The sequence below is a fragment of the Schistocerca cancellata genome, chromosome 3 (genome assembly GCF_023864275.1).
Source record: "Schistocerca cancellata isolate TAMUIC-IGC-003103 chromosome 3, iqSchCanc2.1, whole genome shotgun sequence".
Taxonomy (NCBI): Eukaryota; Metazoa; Arthropoda; class Insecta; order Orthoptera; family Acrididae; genus Schistocerca; species Schistocerca cancellata.
The window spans coordinates 515,910,858-515,932,192 of NC_064628.1; the positions used below are offsets into that span (position 1 = coordinate 515,910,858).

General features: G+C 45.0%; 1 protein-coding gene across 1 annotated transcript; it reads right to left on the reverse strand.

Moving 5' to 3' along the window:
* Positions 1-294: 294 nt before the first annotated feature.
* LOC126174746 (cuticle protein 16.5-like) lies at positions 295-3,963 on the reverse strand. The gene is made up of 2 exons (XM_049921066.1): positions 3,946-3,963; positions 295-660 (listed from the first exon to the last, which is right to left on the reverse strand). The coding sequence occupies exons 1-2, from the start codon at positions 3,955-3,957 to the stop codon at positions 415-417; spliced, it is 258 nt and encodes an 85-aa protein (XP_049777023.1). The 5' UTR covers positions 3,958-3,963; the 3' UTR covers positions 295-414.
* Between the last annotated feature and the right edge of the window lie 17,372 nt (positions 3,964-21,335).

Consider the following 21,335-nt stretch of genomic DNA (forward strand, 5'->3'; position numbering starts at 1 on the left):
GGAAGGGAGGAGGCGAGTTACTGGCGGAAGTAAAGCTGTGAGGACGGGGAGTGAGTCGTGCTTGGGTAGCTCAGTTGGTAGAGCACTTGCCCGCGAAAGGCAAAAGTCCCGAGTTCGAGTCTCGGTCCGGCACACAGTTTTAATCTGCCAGGAAGTTTTATAACAAAAGTCATTGACCTTTCTTCCATTTCTCTTTTATCTCATATTTGCTTGCTACATCATTGTAATAAAAATAATTGTGTTGATATACATAAGGGGTGAGGTAAGATATCTCATAAAAAAGATGCAAATGAGTCTTGTCTTTCAGCTGTTTATTTGCAGTTGGTAGCTATCTACATTTGTACAATGATGTGGGTGCAGCAGGCGGCGTGGCGCTGGGAGGCCGTGGTGCACGTGGTGTGGTGTGGCGCACCCTCACAGCACGAAGGCGGCGGCGGGCGCGTGGATGGCGGCCGGCAGGGCATAGGCGGCTGCGACGAGCGGCGCGTGGAAGTTCTGCGCCACCACCTGAGAGCTGTGCGCCGTCACCACGGTGGGGGCGGCGTAGGCCACGGGGGCCGCCGCGTAAGCCACGGGGGCCGCCGCCAGCAGGCCGGGCGACGCCTTGGGGGCGGGGGCCGCCTGCACGGCGCACAGCGCCACTGCCACCAGCACGATGCTCTGAGAACAAGCGAGGTCGCGGCTGTCAACACACCTGGTGTGGCATTGCGCCAGCTAGTGGAGGAAACACACTGGACAAACAATTAGCCGACTCCCCCCACCCCCAAGAGACACTAAGCTAATATCGTTTAAGTTACCTAGCCTTCCTAATGCCGAGGAACAGGACCCAAAAGTTCTTCATGTGTGCCGTATCCTGCTGAGAACACTGATTATTGGACCATCTAGAGCTATCACATTACTGGGGTTGTTAATTGTTACGTTGTAACTGCTGTTGTTAACAGACCCAAACACTTTCTGTGGGATCATGATATGGTGATTTAGCAGACCAGTCGACATACGACAGGGAGTCTTAGCATTCGCGAGTATCGTCTGGTTGCAGCTTTATCAGCACAGTTCCTTCTACACTGACCGATCACGAGAGAGTGACCAGCTGTCAAAAGCATTAATGATCACCTTTTGTAGCGCGGACCGCAGAGAGACTTACAGGAAGAGATCAAAGAGGTTCTGGAAGGTCCCGACAGGGAGCCATGCCGGGCTGCGCCAGGTTTCCCGGTTGACGAACCATAGCGCGAACAGCCCGATTGAGGTGATCCCAAGGATTCTAGATTGGATTTAAATTCGAGGAGTTTGGTGGCCAGGGAAGTATTGTTAATTCGTCCTACTGGTTCTTAGAACACACGTATACTGGGAGCTGTGTGACAAGTTCCTCTGTCCTTCTCATTGATGCCAACGCGCTGAGGAAACACAAGCTGCATTTAGGGGTGGACGTTGTCCCCACGTTGGATGCATTGTAGTGTTGATCCTTTGTGCCTGCGGGAAAGACGAGATCACCCAGGGCATACCCTCCAGACCCAGACCCTTTCAACGGTTGTGTTTACTTCCAGGCGTTTCAAGCCGTGCACAACCAACGACCATCTTTCCAATCCATCTGAAAAGGTCATCTGTCGCCACTCAGCATACGTCCAATTGTGGTACTGGTGTGCAAATTCCAGCTTTCACCGCCGACGAACAGCAGTCAGCATGGGTGCATCAACCAGGTGCCTGCTGCGTAGGCCCACACGCAGCAAAATTCGCTGAACGATCGTTGGTGAGACCCTATTGGTAGCCCTGTGGTTCATCTGGGCGCTCAGTTACTCAACAGTTGCACGTCTATTCACCCATATACATCTGCACAGCAGTTGATCAGCTGCTCACCCCTGTCGTGTACGGCCCGTGGTAACCCCCCCCCTCCCCTCCCTCCCTCTGCCAATGCTGGCACCTGTCGTCTGTGAGTCGTTACTGCACGTTGGCGTCGAATACATTAACGTGATCACTCTGGGGTGACGCGAGTATTTATAGGGCATAAGTCACGAAAATTTGTTGAAATCAAAATAGTAGTTCATGTTCACGGTAATACGAATGGTCGGGCCTAAGTCATGGGCCCCGAAGTATACAGAATCACCTACGGCCTGATCCGGGCAGTCCACACTTCAGTTCACTCGACACCTTGCACTACTTGAAAGGGGGAAAACTTGAGACTCATCGGACCAAATTACAAGTATTCATTGAGCTAGTATCCAGTTTCTCTTCACGTTGCTCTTTGAAGCTCTCTATGTCTCTAAATGTCTATTGTTCTTCACTACGTTTGCTCAGAAACTGATTCATACGGACATGAATTCTTTGTTAGTCGATACGAATGTCTCTGCTTTGAAGCAGATTGTTCACAGAAAAAGCGTGACGCCTGGCTCTGGGTCCTGTCTGTTACTATCCTATTACAACCAATGCACTTACGCTGTACGACATTTCTGCGATTGCTACGCCATTCCTAGTAGACTCTGGAGCTATACCGAGTTGATTCACAGCTCGTAACAGACATGCCACTGCTACCCGCTCCCCCCATCCCTTCCATCACCCCATAAAAGTATTTTTGTGCAACGTTTTCGAAGCACATGTAGAGAATTTTATAATTTTGATAGTAGAGTTATTAAAAATTGTATTGTTTAGGTACGAGTATATTACTTAAATAAACTTCATTGACAACAATATTGTACACAACAAAGCAAATATATGAATGTAGTATATAAATCACAAATTGTGCAAGCTTACAGTAAAACTAAATTCATATTAAATATAGTAGCTACTGCACATTGGTTTTGGTATGATGTATAATAAAAAGCTGATGTTATTTTTTACTCAAAAAATTTTAATTGCAATTAAAAAAGGGCTATAGTTAGGGGTTGAGAAAAATTCTCATAACAGGAATTTTGTTATTATTACAATTTAATTTCCTTCTCCCTGCTTTGTATGAATCTAAGCCAGTGATTATGACATTAAAGACAGTTTTAGGAGCTGTGTTGTGCTCTGACGACAAGACAACGAATGTGAAAGTCTACTTTCACCCATAGTCGTCCTTAAATGCTTCTTTTGTCATCTTTAATTTCCATAAACTGCTTTCACAAGATTCTACAGTAACTGGTTTTGTAATAACTATCCTCAAAACTATTTCAATGTTCGCATCAACATCGTTTGATCTATACTTAAAAAAGAACCCTCAGAAGGTCCAAATATGCAGTCGTGTCAGTAACGTTCATCAGTTTGTTCACCTAGAATTTCAAAGCTGTTTCTTTAACAGTATCTCTGTTTCATTTGACACCAAAATCACCTGAACATTTTCCAAGAGGTTTCATTTAAGAAGTGTCCTGACAGGAAAATAAAGTCTGATGAAATGCTTTGATACATGTGAGATCGGTTTTCCATTTCACTTACTATTCTATCAGACACTCTTGCTCCAGTCATTAGCTGTCAGAAAACGGCAAAAACCGGAAGCCTCCTTTCAAGCAGTATGTTTGTTTTACCACGCGCCAACCTTTAAAACAACAAGAACACGATTTTTGAAGCTGAGTCACTCATTCTAGGCAGCAGTTGTGTGCACCAGACACACTTGTTGCCGCGTTAGTCATGTTAGCAATAGACAACTGCTCGGTAGTAGTCGTTTTACTTGAACGAAATGATACTTTATAAGTGAGACTGTGAAAAATGCGTGCGTTGCAGTCACAAGTGCTTTCTTGGCTGCTGTATTCTGGCCAGTTTTGCGCCCCTTCTCTGCCTGCCTCCTCGGCTGGAGCCTACCATGACACCCCTCCTGTACGGCCCTGTAGAGTGCAACTACCTTTTGTTACGCACATTACTTTATTTCACAGTCATACTGGAAGTGCGAGGGCGGGAAACAGCTGTGTGAGAAATACGGCCATCATCGCGGTCCGCTCGCGTTACCAGACGAGCGGCGGCAGCTCGGCGAGCACTTACCAGCTTGTACATGTCTGCGGTGCTCGTCGGAGGCGGAGTGCCCCGGGCTACGGCCGGCGGGTTCTTATAGCGGCCGCGATGGCGGAAGCGCAGCGCCCAACACGCGCGCGCCGCGCGCCATCCCCGGGCAACAGGTAGTCCAGCGCAGCGCGGCGTTACGCAAGGCCCGGCGTGTGACGGGCGTAACAATGGGCAGAGCACAGCGTCCAGCGCTGGACGACCGCCTGTCGCCCGTTGCGTAACGCCGACAGCGGTCCGCTGGTCAGCCAGTGACACCTGGCAGCGCGCCCACTGTCACACGGGGGTCGCAGGGGAACATCGCTTGTCAGCCGTGCTACCTGGAAGCGGAGCAGAAACTCGGGAAAACTGGCCAGCTTCCTCCAAGAATTTTTGTTTTCAGAAATACCCATCTTCTCCTTCTTCCAGCGGTCTGCAAAGTCTTTCAACGACTGTACACTCGCCTGCCACGACGGCATAATGCCACCAGAAGAGTTTGGTTTTCGGCGACAACTTTTGCAGCTTGTTATATGGTGCGATGGACACCACGAAACGTCGAGAGTGCTCAAGAGCGGTATTCCTTTACGTTTCCAAGGCATTCGACAACGTGTGGCGCCGCGGGCCTCCTTTACAGCCTGTTTGAACTGAGAGTCCCGACAACGTACTTGTGGTTCATCGCGTCGCACTTGCTGACAGGACTTTGTATGTCCGTGCCGAAGGCGGTATATCGACTGCTAGGTTAATACGAGCGGGGCTGGCGCAGTAATCCGTCCTTGGGCCAGTGCAGGTTTCTAGTCTTCAGTCTCCTGACTGGTTTGATTCAGCCCGTCATGAATTCCTCTACTGTGCCAGCCTCTTCATCTCAGAGCAGCACTTACAATCAATGTCCCCAATTATTTGCTGGATGAATTGCAGTCTCTGTCTTCCGTTAATTTTTACCTTCTACACCTCCCTCCAGTACCATTACAGTTATTCCCTGATGTCGTAACAGATGTCCTATAACCCTACCTCTTCTTATTGTCAGAGTTTTCCATATATTCCTTACCGCTCCGATTTTGCGCGGAACCTCCTCATTCCTTACCTTATCAGGCCACATAATTTTCAACAGTCGTCTGTGGCACCACATTTCATATGCTTCGATTCGTTTTTGTTCTGGCTTTCCCACAGTCCATGTTTCATTCATGTTTCATGACCATACAGTGCTGTGCTCCAAACGTACATCCTCAGAAATTTCTTGTGGAAAATAAGGCCTATGCTTGATACTATTTCTCTTGGTCAGGAATGCCCTTTTTGCCATTGCTAGTCTACTTTTGATGTCCTTCTTGCTCCATCCGCCAGTGGTTATTTTGCTGTGTAGGTAGCAGAATTCCTTAACATCATCTAATTCGTGACCATCAATCCTGATTTTAGGTTTTTCGCTGTTGTCATTTCTGCTTGAAGGTCTCTCGGGCATGCAGCCGGGTTGACTGGTCGTTGTAGAACGAATTTTCGACGGCGTAACGTGCCATCATCATCAGGTTACGCCGTCGAAAATTCGTTCTACAACGACCAGTCCACCCGGCTGCATGTCCCAGAGACCTTCAAGCACCTCATTCGCCGGGAAAATCTACGAACACTCATTTCTGCTACTTCTCGTAACTTTCGTCTTTCCTCGATTTACTCTCAGTCTACGTTCTGTACTCATCAGACTGTTCATTCCACTCCATGCATCAGATCCTGTAGTTCTTCTTCACTATCATTGAGGATAGTCATCAGCTAATTTTAACATTAATGTCCTTCCACCTCGAATTTAATTCCACTCATTAATCTTTCTTTTACTTCCGACATTGTTACTTTGATACAAGGGTTGAAGAGTAGGGGTGAAACTTAACACCCGTTTAATAAGAGCGCCCCGTTCTTGATGTTTCGCCATTATAATTCCCTCTTGGCTCTTGTGCACGTTATACACTACCCGTCTCTCCCTATAGATCATCCCCATTTTCCACAAAATTTCTAAAATCTTGCATCATTTAACATTGCTTCCTCTCTGGCGCCTTTACCTTTCCTAAAGCGAAACTGGTCGTCAACTAACACATCTCCAAGCTTCTCTTCCATTCTGCTGCACTCCTTGTACATCTCCGACATTCTAAAACCCGAAACAGTGTCGTTGGCACTATTTGCAGACGATAGCGCACTGTACGCGAGGTGCCTCAAGGTTGACGTCCTCCGCAACCGCTGTCAAACGGCGTCTGACTTCCTGGGAATCTGGGCAACAAAGTGACGGTTTAAGTTTAATGCCGTCATCGGACAGACGTAATTATTCCACTGAGCAAATTGCCTTTAGATGTTCAGCCTGTACGGCTCTTGGTAGGCCCCATCCCTTGGCCTCGCGTTACGAAGTACCTAGGCGTAACACTGGATAGGCACCTCACTTGGGGGCCGCATGTCCAGAAGCTAAGGGGCAGAGCGCTGGGCCGCATGCCACTTCTCCATCGCCTTCTGGCCGCGGAGTCGACGCTACCCTCACGTTGTTGCTTTACACTATATGTAGCACTGATCCGACCATTGCTAAAATAGGTGGCAGTAGTTGGGGGGGGGGGGGAGGGGGGACTCAGCGGAAATTCATGTAAGTCCGTTCCAAGGATTTCAGAGCAGGATCCTGCACCTTGCAATGCATGTCTCGCATGAGGTCTCTACTCGGCACCTAGATCAAATCCCTATGTTAAGGGGCCGATTTAAGTAGACTGCGCGACAGTTTTATACAGTGTCGCAGAAGTCTGAAAATGTCTGATTTCCACGTTGGGCAAACAGAGGCATAGCAGAGGGACATAAGATGATCCGACCTGCTTCGGCAGTGATTACATAATGTAAAATAGTAGTCACTGTCGATGCAAACACACACACACACACACACACACACACACACACACACACACACTAGTGATATAGTAGACAAACACCACACGATAGGACACAAACGTATACAGAAATACTGAGGAAATTCAGGAAAAATGTTAAAACTGCGCAAACATAGGGTATTTTGGCTTGCCCAATGAGGAAGTGAGAGAGTGAGTGAGTGCAGCAACCGTGATATACAGGGTGATTCAAAAAGAATACCACAACTTTAAGAATTTAAAACTCTACAACGACAAAAGGCAGAGCTAAGCACTATCTGTCGGCGAATTAAGGGAGCTATAAAGTTTCATTTAGTTGTACATTTGTTCGCTTGAGGAGCTGTTGACTAGGCGTCAGCGTCAGTTGATGCTAAGACGGCGACCGCTCAACAGAAAGCTTTTTGTGTTATTGAGGACGGCAGAAGTGAATCGACGACTGTTGTTCAGCGTGCATTTCGAACGAAGTATGGTGTTAAACCTCCTGATAGGTGGTGTATTAAACGTTGGTATAAACAGTTTACAGAGAATGGGTGTTTGTGCAAAGGGAAAAGTTCTGGACGGCCGAGAACGAGTGATGAAAATGTAGCACGCATCCAGCAAGCATTTGTTCGCAGCCCAGGAAAATCGACTCGCAGAGCTAGCAGAGAGCTGCAAATTCCACAATCAACTGTATGGAGAGTCCTACGAAAAAGGTTGGTTATGAAACCTGAATGTCAACTACCCGAGGCGATGGATCTGCCGCCAGGCAGCCCGTGACAGAGCACTTCATCACTGGCCTCCAAGAAGCCCTGATCTTACCCCCTGCGTTTTTTTCTTATGGGGGTACGTTAAGGATATGGTGTTTCGGCCACCTCTCCCAGCCACCATTGATGATTTGAAACGAGAAATAACAGCAGCTATCCAAACTGTTACGCCTGATATGCTACAGAGAGTGTGGAACGAGTTGGAGTATCGGGTTGATATTGCTCGAGTGTCTGGAGGGGGCCATATTGAACATCTCTGAACTTGTTTTTGAGTGAAAAAAAACCTTTTTAAATACTCTTTGTAATGATGTATAACAGAAGGTTATATTATGTTTCTTTCATTAAATACACATTTTTAAAGTTGTGGTATTCTTTTTGAATCACCCTGTATTTTCCACAAGAAAAGCAGTCTGGGTTTCAATGACAGCAGGCGCAATACTGATGCGTCTCCCCTTTCTGAGGCATCTTCAGAATTTCTATAGCGGAAAAATACATAAGAACAGATTAGGGTTATTGTCCTATCTAGCATAAGAAGGTGGTAAAAACTTTTTTTTAAATACTAAGTTTAGTAACTGCGGGTAACGCATTAGTCATAAATAGCCAAAACTTTTCGTATGCACCTAAAATGCAAACATAAACGGAGTTTTTAAAGTTTTAAATAATCCTTGCTCAGGATTAGGAACGAAAATTCAGTCGTAGTGGAACGGTGAAGAGACTACAATTCTTACATTCGGCGAAGGCACCTATGCTACAATAGGACCACTCTTCTAATCCAGACACGTCAAAGGTGACTGTCAGTTTCAGTGGCCGCCAGTACATGATTTCATATGCGCACTATATAAGAAGCTGCCGACACATCGAACGGTAGTTTAGCCAGGCGGCATTTATGTGTTTGACAGTACAATAGATAAGAGTAAAGTAAAAAAATGTAATGGTAGTCTAAGTCAGTGCTAAGGAAAAATAGATTTAAAGTAATAGATAGAAGTAAAATACAGTTAAAAACAATTATGTACGACATAAAATAACTAACACATGGCGCCATCTTTTGGTAGGAGCAGTAAAGACAAGATGTACGTAAAAAGTACACAGACATTCCAACTCCTGTATCAAACAGATATAAATTATATGTAAAAAGAGTGTCATAAGCCAAATATAAAGTATAGGATACAGAAATGCGGAGAGCTATATCAGTGCTCTGCTACGTTCTTTGAGAAACTGACTTCATTGAATCATAAAAGGTTTGATTCTTGGTAATGAGGTGGTCATTAGGCCTAATTATTTAGCTTCATGACAGAGCAATTCCTCCAACAAAATACATTCTTTGCTCAAGGATAGACGGTGTCGCTGTCGTTCTACCTGCACTGCTTTCTCCTAGCGAAAATATTTTCAGGAAAGTACGAGGCAGCTTGTGTCAGGAGAATTCGGTCATCTTGTTTTACTATTCAGCTAGTTGACCCACCAGACGTTGTCCTGCTCATTTTCGATAAATTTCTTTGTGATCATTTCGTAAATTTGTGAAAAGCTATTGGAATTATGTAAACAAACTAAAAATGTGAGAAAAAAACGTAACGACTGTGCACATGGATGTTCAGTTTGAGGAGTACATTTAGAAGTGCGAAAATAGTAAATTTTACATGTGAGGTAAACACTACCCTCATTGCAATGCTGAAATGATAGAATGTGTGATGTGCCTGGCATGTGATAGACATGGAGCCATGCGGTTATGTTCTAATCTTTGAGTCTCAATTGAATTATCCAATAGCAACTGATTGCTCTGGGCTGCAATAAATTGTCACGTTGTAACGGAATGCACCTCGATGAGCATTTAGCGCAACATTTGTTTATCTTATTGCGCGATTATTCATATTCATTGTCACACGAGTGGTCTCTACTGGCCGATGATGTCTCATTCGATGCATATGATCGTGGTTTGCATTTTCTCTTTCTTCTTGCATACGTGTGGAACGTGTTTGTGGTAACCGACTCCGTTCATTTTCCTTACATTTCTCGCGTTGCTCTGCAGTTCGATTAATCGAAAATTCGTTTGGTTCTTAGCATTCCCAGATCCGAATAAAATGTGTAAATTTAATTCAATTGTGTCGATTGCGACAAAATTTGATATGCGATTAATCTCACTTCAACTGAAAACGAACAGTTGTTTTACTTTGTTTTTACTGTATAACCTTTTGTTTCTTCAAACCTCACAGTATTTCGTAGGTAAATCTGTAAATGTGTTTGAGATAAAGCTTAAGTCACTTTATTAAAGGACTGCGATGAATTCACAACAGAATCACATTTCAGCTGAAAATAAAAAAGTGAATAAATTTTTCACCATTATGCCACCGATTTCCTAAATTTGGACAGATTTCCAAAGAACACAAAAGCAAAAAAAGTGTAATTTTAATTTAATCTAGGCTGGAATGCTTTTTTTTAGATTTTCCTTCAGATCTTCCAGACTTTTACAGCTGAAAACATTCAATTGAGTTATTCCCATCCCGGGAGGATAAAGAACAAACCAAAAATAGAACCTATCAAATTTGGGCCTTTTACAATAATCCCAGCAATATTTACTATCTCACGATAGTAATCCAGCCCTGAATCAATAACTTTGTCTGACTGCTCTGACTTTACCGAGGGCAAATATGAGTACTAAGATTTTTGAGTAAAAATCATCACTAAGAATTTCCCAGAATAAAAGAACTGTCATTTTCGAAGAAACGACTTCAGTACGTCACCCAAACGGACGCTAATCAAAAGAATGCCCGTAATTAAACCAACTTCCACTCTAAATGTAATATATCACTACAGTTCAATGCAATAACACATTACCTGTCGAACTACAAATCACTTAAAATCAACGGCACTATATTTCCTCGTAATATATACAGGAAGTGCCCACTTGCAACCTTTATACTTTAAAGTGAGTCGTTTCTTTCGAGAATAGCTGCAGCATCCTTCTTGGCACGATACAGTTCATTACAAAGTTACATACCGACTGGAACAGAACTTTCTCGTGAACAATTTCATAATTTCAATCTCACCAGCGAGGTTATGGACTTCATGGCAGCTGCCTCATTCACACCCGGCTGTCTGCTGCACTCTGCTAGCGACCAGCCATTAAGTTCACCGACCGTTTTACTGGCAGCTACGCCCCAGATCAATTTCTGCTTTCTGTTTCTTCCAGTCATCAGTCTTCTGAAGGGTTTGATGCCGTCCGCCACGAATTCGTCTCCTGTGCAACCTGTTCATCTCAGAGTGGCACTTGCAAATTACGTCCTCTGTTATTTGCTGGGTATATTCCAAACTCTTCCATCTAGTCCCGTTCTTATACTCTTCAGCTCCCTCTAGTACGGTAGAGATTATCCCCTAATGTCTTAACAGATGTCCTATTATCTTCCTGCCTAGTCGATTCTGTGGAGAACCTCCTTATTTCTTACCTTGACAGTCCATCTAATTTTCAAAATTCGTCTCTGAGGTCTCATCTCAAATGCTTCGATATTCTTCTGTTCTGGTTTTCCCACAGTCCACGTTTCACTACCATACAATGCTGCGCTCCAAACATTCATTTTCAGAAAACTCTTCCTCATACTATGGCCTATGTTTGATGCTAGCAGACATATCTTCGCTAGGAATATGCTCATTGCCACTGCTAGTCTCCTTTTTATGCCCTCTTTGCTCTGTCCATCACGGGTTGCAAAAATTGGAAATTTGTGGTAAGTTCCTATGGGACCAAACTGCTGAGGTCATCGGTCACTAGGCTTACACACTACTTAATGTAACTTAAACGAACTTGCGCTAAGGACAACACACACGCACTCATGCCCAAGGGAGGAACCGTGCGAACCGTGGCAAGGTGCCTAAGACCACGCGGATTATTTTGCGGCCTGGATAGCAGAACTCCTTAACATCGGCTACTTCCTGATCTCCAATTCTGATGCTTGGTTTCTCATTGTACTTATTTCTACTACTTCTCCTTACTTTCATCTTTCTTCGGTTTACTCTCAATCCACATTTTGTGCTAGTTAGACTGTATCAGCACATGCCCTAATTCTTCTTCACTGAGGATAGCAATGGCATCAGTGAATCTTATCACTAACATTATTTCGTCTTGAATTTTAATCACACCCTTGAAACTATCGTTTATTTCCGTCATTGCTTCTTCGATGCTTAGATTTAATAGCAGGGGGGAAAACTACAACCATGTCATAAACACTTTTTTAATCTGACCATTTCGTTCTTGGCTTCCAGTCCTGTTGTTCTTTTTTTGCTTCTCGTACATATTGTCTATTACCCGTCTTTCTCTATACTTTACCCTATTTTTCTCAGAATTTCGAACATCTTGCGTCTTTTTACATTGTCGAACGCTTTTTCTACGTCGCCAAAGTCTATGAACGAGTCTTGATTTTATTTCAATCTTGCTTCCATTATCAACCGCAGTGTCACAATTGCCTCTCTGGTATCTTTATCTTTCCTGCACCGTACTGGACGTAGTCTAAAGGGTCCTCAATTATATTTTTCATTCTTCTGTGCATTATTCTTGTCAGCAACTTAGTTGTATGCACTTTAAATACAATTGTGCGGTAATTCTCCCACTGGCCGGCTCTTGCAGTCTTAGAAATTGTGTGGATATCATTTTTTTTTCCGAAAGCCTGTTGGTATATAGTCAATCTTATACATTGTGCACACCAACAAGAATAGTCGTTTTGTTTCCACATTCAACATTGTTTTTACAAATTCTGATGGAGTATTATCTATCACATCTGCCTTATTTGATCATAAATCGTTCAAATATCTTTCAGATTCTGACTCTGATTATAGATCCCTATCTCTTCCCTATCCTGTCTCTTTTTCAAACACTGTCAAAAAATTCTGACTCTGATTTTAGATCCCTATCTCTTCCCTGTCCTGTCTCTTTTTCTAAAACTCTCAGAAAAGTCCTCTGCCTTGTAGACCTTCAATGTATTCTTCCCACACATCAGCGCTCTTTTCTGCATTTAACAGTGGAATCCCCTTTGCACACTTAATGTTACCGCCCTTGCTTTTAATTTCACCAAACGCTGTTTTGACTTTTCTATGTGCTGAGTCAGCCCTTCCGACAAACAGACTGAGCGATGTAGCGCAGTGGTTAACACACTGGACTCGCATTCCCCAGGAGGACGACGGTTCAGACCCTCGTCCGGCTGTTCTGATTTGGGTTTCTAAACCGCTTCAGGCAAATGCGGTGATGGTTCCGTCGAATGGGCACGGCCGATTTCCTTCTCCATCTTTCTCTAATCCCAGCTTTTGATCCGTTTCTAATGATCTCCTTGTCGACGGGAGTTTAAAGACTAACACAATCATGTCTTTTTCGGTTTCTTCACATTTTACATGCAGCCCTTTTGCCTTAACTAATCTGCGCTTCCTATTTCTTTCTTTCCTGAGTGATTTGTATTTATGTATTCCTGAATTTGGCGGAACGTTTTTGGGCTGCCTTCTTTCATCAATTCTTCCATTACCCGTGGTTTTTTCGCAGTCACCTATGTTTTTCTTTCTAACTACTGTGATCGCCCTTTTTAGAGATGTCCATTCCTCTTCAACTGAACTGCCGCGTCTATAGCCTCAGAGAATTTCAAGTGTACTTTTTCATTCCTTAGGACTTCCGTATCCCATTCCTTAGCACATTGGTTGTCTTAAGCTTCAGCCTCCTCTTTATAAGCACTGAATTGTGGTCTGAGACTATATCTGCTCCCATGTACGCCCTACAATCCAGCATCTGATTTCGCATTCTTTGCATGACCATTACGAAATCTAACTGGAATCTTTCCGTATCTTCCGCCCTTTTTCAAGTATGCCTCCACCTCTTGTGATCCTTGAAAAGAGTGTTCTTTATTACTCGCTGAAATTTATTTTAAAAGCTAGTTTTCCACCTCTCTCATTCCTAACATCAAGCCCATACTCTTCCATAACCTTTTCTCCTGCTCCTTCCCGTACAACAGCATTCCAGTCCCCCGTGACTATTACATTTTCATCTCCCATTACGCACTGAATAACCCTTTCAATATCTTCATATACTTTGGCTATCTCTTCACCCTCTACTTGTTATGTCAGCATGTATCTTGTATGTCTGAACTGAGTTTCTTTTGCTGTCGATTCTGACAAGACCAACACCATCACTGAATTGTTCACAGTACCATACTCTTTGCCCTACCGTCCTATTCACAACGAATCCCACTCCCATTATACCATCTTCTACTGATGTTGGTATCAGCAGAAATCATTGTCTTCCTTCCATTCCACTTCGCTGATCCCCACTATATCTAGATTGAGCCTTAGCATTTCCCCTTTCAGATTTTCTAGCTTCCCTACCTCGCCCGATTTCGACATTCCACACCCCAAATCGTATAACGTTAACCTTTCGTCGGTTATTCAGTTTTTTTTTCTCATGGTCACATCCCCCTTAGCAGTTGTCTCTTGGACATCCAAAATGGGGGCTAGTCCAGAATCTTTTGTCAATGCAGAGATCATCATGACAATTTCTCGACTACAGGCCACATGTCCTACAGATACATATTACGTGTCTTTAATGCAGTGGTTTCCATTGCCTTCTGTATCCTCATGCCGTTTATCATTGCTGATTCGTGAGCATTTAGGGACAGTTTCCCACTGGAAGGGCAAAAGAGTGCCCTGAGCCTCTATCCATTCCTCTGTCCTCTTTCGCAATAGTGACGGTTGAAATGCAGCAAGCTTTTTGATGCCACTTTCAGCTAAATTTAGAATACATTTGTCATTCTTAGTCTGACGTCAGATGTAGAATTTTTTTGATATGATAAGCCATGGTGACTGACTGTAGGGTGTTCTGCGTAGTTTTGATGTCTTTTACTAACGCAGTGACGGTTTTTAACTGATTATGAATGTTTATGGAGTGCATGCAAGTGTGCAATGCACTAGACTTGAGACAGAGCTATAGGAATCGCTTTGGCCATCAAGTCGGTGACTGTTGGATGGGATCGCGTCCATGATGCCGTAATGTTCTTAGAAGTGAAGTAGCGCTGGAACCTACAGTGGGCGGCAGGCATTGTTCTCCCACATGACTGCTTGCGGCTAATGTCCAGCAGGAGGACATTGTGGCACAATCTGAGGGAGATACATTTCCTTTTTTTTAAATTCCTTTGAAGATAAGCATCTGCTGCTTGTAGAAACGTGAGGGGCACACGAAACAAAACTAGCCTCGTAGCGACTCTGTATGAATTTCTCGAACGCAGTTGGGAGTCAATGGACAGTGGTGTTAGAACATGTCATTGGTATAAAGATGTGTGATGTCAACTCGCAGCGCTCATATGAATACTTGTTGCTAGCACTGGAGGTCATTGGTATAAAGATGTGTGATGTCAACTCGCAGCGCTCATATGAATACTTGTTGCTAGCACTGGAGAGATTCAATCTGTCACTACAGGTTTAAAAAGTGAGAGAGGACAAGTTACACTCTGGCCTATTTTCCACTTATGGAAAATTATTAGAGAATTTATTACAACCTGACGCACCTTGAGAGAGACTCTAGAAAGTTAATAGCCAGAGCAGGCGTTGATGGATCTTGGTAGGGCGCTAAAAGCATGAAGTATTTTTATGGTTCTTAGGATAAATAAAAGGCATGTTGGCAGTTGAAAGCAATTGGCAGCGAACCCATCCCTTAGTAAATCTTGCTGGACAGGCCCACAGCCGTACAGGGCAGACAGGGCAGCCCCTCGTCGAGATAGGTCTCCAGCAGAACAATATCGAGCGACCTGCCATGGCGCCAGTGGAAGCCTGGGCTGGGGGAAATGGTCTGAAAAAACGCGTCTACACATTAGAGTCGTAAACCAGGCATTGTGTTCATAGCCACGCATAATAAAAATTCACAAGCTTTCGCATTCGCCGATACTGCAAATAGGCCTGTGAACCCCTTCCATCGGCCGTCTCAGTTGTATAAGAAACCCTGGTGTCTGAGAAACGTTTAGAGATAGAAACTTTATTACACGTCATATCTAGGACTAACAAGCCCTAAGGCACAGGCGATTTAGATAAGGATCTTTAAGATTGTATCTGTTCTCTTGTTGCTGTGGGAAGTGACATGACTTTGTAGAAAATCATCTTCCCCCTGTTCAAAAACTTTAAAAATCCAGTAATTGGCGGTTTCCTTCTTTTCAGACACACAGGTTTCTTAACTGTTACCCTGGTTCGACATGAGTTTGTGCTGTCGTGTGGGAGGGGAGATTTAGCGCCTCTAGAGCCCTGTGATTGGTTCAAGACGACATGAAGGCGGTATCATTCGTGCAATTTGCGGGAAAACGGATTAGTTTCTTTCCCTAGTGGGGTGCCAAGCACCCGTGTGCTGGACTTTGGTCTGGAAGCAACTTCTTGTCGAATCTCTGGCATGTATGGTTGGTACTTGGGATTTGTCCTAAGACTGACTTCACTTGCGAGTAGTTACACCGGAGAAACTGTAGTGAAGTTCTAGCAGTACCAACAGTATGACTTCAAACATCTCTTTTCTGAGGCACAGTTATTCGTTTTTGGTCTACCAGTCTTGATGTTTGGTATCCTTGTGCGCTCTGTCATATAATTGGTCCTTGGTACGACCAGCGAAAGGGGGGAGGGGGGTGCACCCACTGAGCTTTACCATGATATCAGGGCTCTGGTAGAGAGTAATTTATAATGCGCCTGACTAATCACTAGACCCCGATATTTTGCATTTCTTTCGTAACCGCGATCGATTCACGTCTCACCTGGAGCACACACATCTCGCCAGCTGCAAGTTACTTCGCTGCACGAACAAACAGGGTAAGGTACTGTTGCTTCAACATTGTCAGGGCGTACAGATCTCAATCGCTATTTGCTCTCAGCTGCACCTATGTAGTAAAACTACACTCCTGGAAATGGAAAAAAGAACACATTGACACCGGTGTGTCAGACCCACCATACTTGCTCCGGACACTGCGAGAGGGCTGTACAAGCAATGATCACACGCACGGCACAGCGGACACACCAGGAACCGCGGTGTTGGCCGTCGAATGGCGCTAGCTGCGCAGCATTTGTGCACCGCCGCCGTCAGTGTCAGCCAGTTTGCCGTGGCATACGGAGCTCCATCGCAGTCTTTAACACTGGTAGCATGCCGCGACAGCGTGGACGTGAACCGTATGTGCAGTTGACGGACTTTGAGCGAGGGCGTATAGTGGGCATGCGGGAGGCCGGGTGGACGTACCGCCGAATTGCTCAACACGTGGGGCGTGAGGTCTCCACAGTACATCGATGTTGTCGCCAGTGGTCGGCGGAAGGTGCACGTGCCCGTCGACCTGGGACCGGACCGCAGCGACGCACGGATGCACGCCAAGACCGTAGGATCCTACGCAGTGCCGTAGTGGACCGCACCGCCACTTGCCAGCAAATTAGGGACGCTGTTGCTCCTGGGGTATCGGCGAGGACCATTCGCAACCGTCTCCATGAAGCTGGGCTACGGTCCCGCACACCGTTAGGCCGTCTTCCGCTCACGCCCCAACATCGTGCAGCCCGCCTCCAGTGGTGTCGCGACAGGCGTGAATGGAGGGACAAATGGAGACGTGTCGTCTTCAGCGATGAGAGTCGCTTCTGCCTTGGTGCCAATGATGGTCGTATGCGTGTTTGGCGCCGTGCAGGTTAGCGCCACAATCAGGACTGCATACGACCGAGGCACACAGGGCCAACACCCGGCATCATGGTGTGGGGAGCGATCTCCTACACTGGCCGTACACCACTGGTGATCGTCGAGGGGACACTGAATAGTGCACGGTACATCCAAACCGTCATCGAACCCATCGTTCTACCATTCCTAGACCGGCAAGGGAACTTGCTGTTCCAACAGGACAATGCACGTCCGCATGTATCCCGTGCCACCCAACGTGCTCTAGAAGGTGTAAGTCAACTACCCTGGCCAGCAAGATCTCCGGATCTGTCCCCCATTGAGCATGTTTGGGACTGGATGAAGCGTCGTCTCACGCGGTCTGCACGTCCAGCACGAACGCTGGTCCAACTGAGGCGCCAGGTGGAAATGGCATGGCAAGCCGTTCCACAGGACTACATCCAGCATCTCTACGATCGTCTCCATGGGAGAATAGCAGCCTGCATTGCTGCGAAAGGTGGATATACACTGTACTAGTGCCGACATTGTGCATGCTCTGTTGCCTGTGTCTATGTGCCTGTGGTTCTGTCAGTGTGATCAAGTGATGTATCTGACCCCAGGAATGTGTCAATAAAGTTTTCCCTTCCTGGGACAGTGAATTCACGGTGTTCTTATTTCAATTTCCAGGAGTGTACAATAGGTTTGATCAGTCAATGTCTGCTCAGCGTCAGATCAATTAAGATTGCGTTATCCACATTTCTAGGGCCAGAGTATTTGACTCACTTCTGCCCACCCAGGGTCCTTGTCCGTTGTACTATTAAACCACCTGTTAGTTGTTTACGGTATTCAATCAATAACTTGTTTAGCATAATTTATGTCTAGTTCTATAAAATAAATGTTAGTAAATTTTACTTCATTATCAATCATTTATATAGTCGCCACAGCGTTACCTTTCAAAAGCACTCTGTTTTTTTTGTGGGATTCACTGTTGTAGGGAATCTTAGTGACTGGATCACAGTGGTTCGTAATTTTGCCACTAGGTCTTGGCATCTTTTATTGGGAAGGTAAAGGCATGGCATTAGTGCTGCAAGGGATGATGATTGGGGTAGGATGCGAGAATGTCCAAAGTGAATTTGGATTAGGATTCCATGGTGTCCTGACCCGCTTGACGTAGCAGTATGATAGAGGCTGCTGCATCTTGGAGTCTCGCAAAGGTGCTGATGACCCTGTCTTCACGAAGAGGCCAGCACATCTGCAGCGCACAGCTCGGCATCTCAGTCATATTTACAGTGAGCATAATTCGCATCACAGGCAGAGTAGTTCAATTTTATTTTCCTCTTGTGGAATCCAAGACGATTGCCTGTCTTATCTCCTTTTGCAGTAGTAACGATTGTGTGATATTCTGGGTTTTAGTCACCTACTTGTATTCGCTGTGCCAATTAGTATTTACAGAATTATATAATTCTCAGTTATCGGTGAACTTCAGGACAGAATAAATTCTGAAAGATTTCTGATTATTCATTTTATATGTTGATCCCATAAATGTGTTTATGAATAAATGTATCGAATTTAATCATTGTTTCTATTGGACCCCTTCACCCACTTTAAGTGAATCTGCCGCCAAATCTGTGTCCGAGAACATACTAGCAGTCGGATCAAAATCAAAACCAACATACTACTCCAGGCTGATAGCGCTAGAGTGAAATTTTGTGCAAATTATGCAGTTTAATAGTTATGACTATGGTCACAACTTCCATTTTATTGATTTAGCATTAAGCTCAAAAAATTAAAGGTTAGTTCTTAATGAGGTAGGCTGCCCACAGTTACTTTTGAATAGTTAAGGGAAATTATACATCACGGTGTCTTGCTGGGTGGTCTCTTACGCCGGAAGTCTTTGGCTGCCATTGCTGATGCTTTTATTCAAAATTTAAGCAGCGGCGGGGTTCGAATACGGGGTGCAGGACGTATTGATTACTCCTTAAAGACACAATCCCCCCTTTTTTTATCAGTCCAACCCCAGTGACACATGGGTAACAAGCTATGATCTTCAACGTCGGTCGCCTAATGCCAGACGGTGACACAGACGTAAAGCGATGTTCGTCGGCATTCAGGAGACTACAGTCAGGGCAGAGTGGAGAGTCCATCAATCTGATAGCGTGGTATCAGTATCTGGTTGCATATTTTTTTGTTGGTGACTTGATAACACGTCGTGCGCACGTTGGTTGTCAGAAAGTGGTGGTAAATCGTTTTCCACACGCATGGTCAATTGTCATTGGTTACATGGTTTCTGTTACACTGCATGGAAAAGCCCGCAGGAGGGTAGTGTGGAGATATTTTGCCTTCAGCGGGCATATATGCTGTAGCGGAAGGTGATGTTCCGCAGGATGATGACAGATAGAGAGTGGTTGAGACCGCAGAGGAGTGGTTCGAGCGCGATGTCATAAATGTATATAGAAAAGGGAGAGCCGTGTCGTAGAGACGTCTTTAAAGGGTATTTGGCCCATCGTCCGTCCGTTGACCTGGACCTGAGGGCCGGATGTTGCCAGAAGGCACGGTAGGGTGTCGATGAGCCTGGGGGAAGGAGGGGGGAGGAAATCCCATACCGTCCATCACCTATAGGAGGAGTTTATGGTGCGCTATGGTGAAATTCCGACTTAAATCCATGGAGACGATCGCCGCTCGCAGGTCGCACTCCGAGGCGATCGCTATTAAGGTCCTGTGACGGCCAGCGGAGGGTTGTATGTTAGCACCTCCTTCCTGCGACGTTTGTTATGGGGCGAGTGTCATTGGTATAGTCTTCATAACGCAGTCTGCTATAAGCCTGGAGAGGATCTTATAGTCGGGGTTCACCGACCGATTGCCCTCCCGCTGGCTTACGTATTGGCATGAGAAGCCTATCGAGTAAACAGGCGATACCGTGCAGTCTGGGGACATGAGTTCTCGGGAAATGGTAACCCAGGGGGGCATAATGATATCACGAACTCCTACAGCATGGGCCACTACTTTCTATTACACACTGAAAATTCCCCTTGTCCGGAGAGTGAAAGCCCCTCTCAGCTGTGTACGGAACTTCGGATCATGACGTGGCTACATAGTACGAGCTCTGGATGTAGAATGTTAAGAGGGTCGATATAAGTAGTCCGTCTCATCACAGAAGATAGACTAGAGAAAGGCAAACCTACGCCTATAGCACTTGTAAGTTTAGAAGAAGCTTCTGGAGTGCTAATTAGAATACACTTTTTGAAATTATGAAGGTTTCAGGAGCAAAATACAGGGATCGAGAGGTTGTCTGCAGTTGTAGAGAAACCAAACAGTAGTTCTAAGAGTGAAGGGACATGAAAGGGAGGCGCTGATTGAAGAGAGAGTGAGATAGAGTTGTAGCCTGTTACCGATATTATTCAATTTGTACACTGTGCAAGGAGTAAACGAAATTAAAGAGAAATTTTAAGTGCAGGAGGAAGAAATAAAAACTCTGAACGTTGGCAGTGACATTGTAATTGTTAGAGAGATAGCAAATGACTTAGACGGGCAATTAAAACGGAACGCATATAGAGGTTATAAGATAAACACCAACAAAAGTGTAACAAGGGTAATGGAATGCAGTCGAATTAAATCAGGTTATGCTGAGGAAACTAGAACAGAAAATGAGACACTTAAAGTGTTTAATGACACTTGCTGTTTGAGCAGCAAGACTGCTGACGAAGACCGAGTTGAAGAAGATGTAAAGAGAAGTAGCTTTATTAATAAAGAAAACATTCTTAACATAGAATCTATTCGTAGATTTAAGTGTGCAGATACCACATTGAAATTGCAAGAGTGGAACGTGAAAAAGAGGCAGCGGTATTTTTGCGGAGTGTAGCCTTGTGCTGGAGTGAAACATGTGGCTGGTGTAAGGCCCAAGCGATACAAGCGTGCCGCTTGTCGTGCCATACTGAGGCCAAAATTTGTGCAATGGTAATGTTACCAGAAGTGGAAACAACCGATTTCCATACGAACTACATTCAGTTTTATTTTTAAAAGTTTTACCAAGAGCCCAAGAAAAGGCAAATCTGGTGCATGAAGGAGGGTGGGAGGGAGGGAGGGAGGAAGGGAAAAGGGAGCGGGGAAGACAAATGAGTATGTGTAGAAAGATCTCAAACCGGACTTGGTGAAACATGAGCGATATAC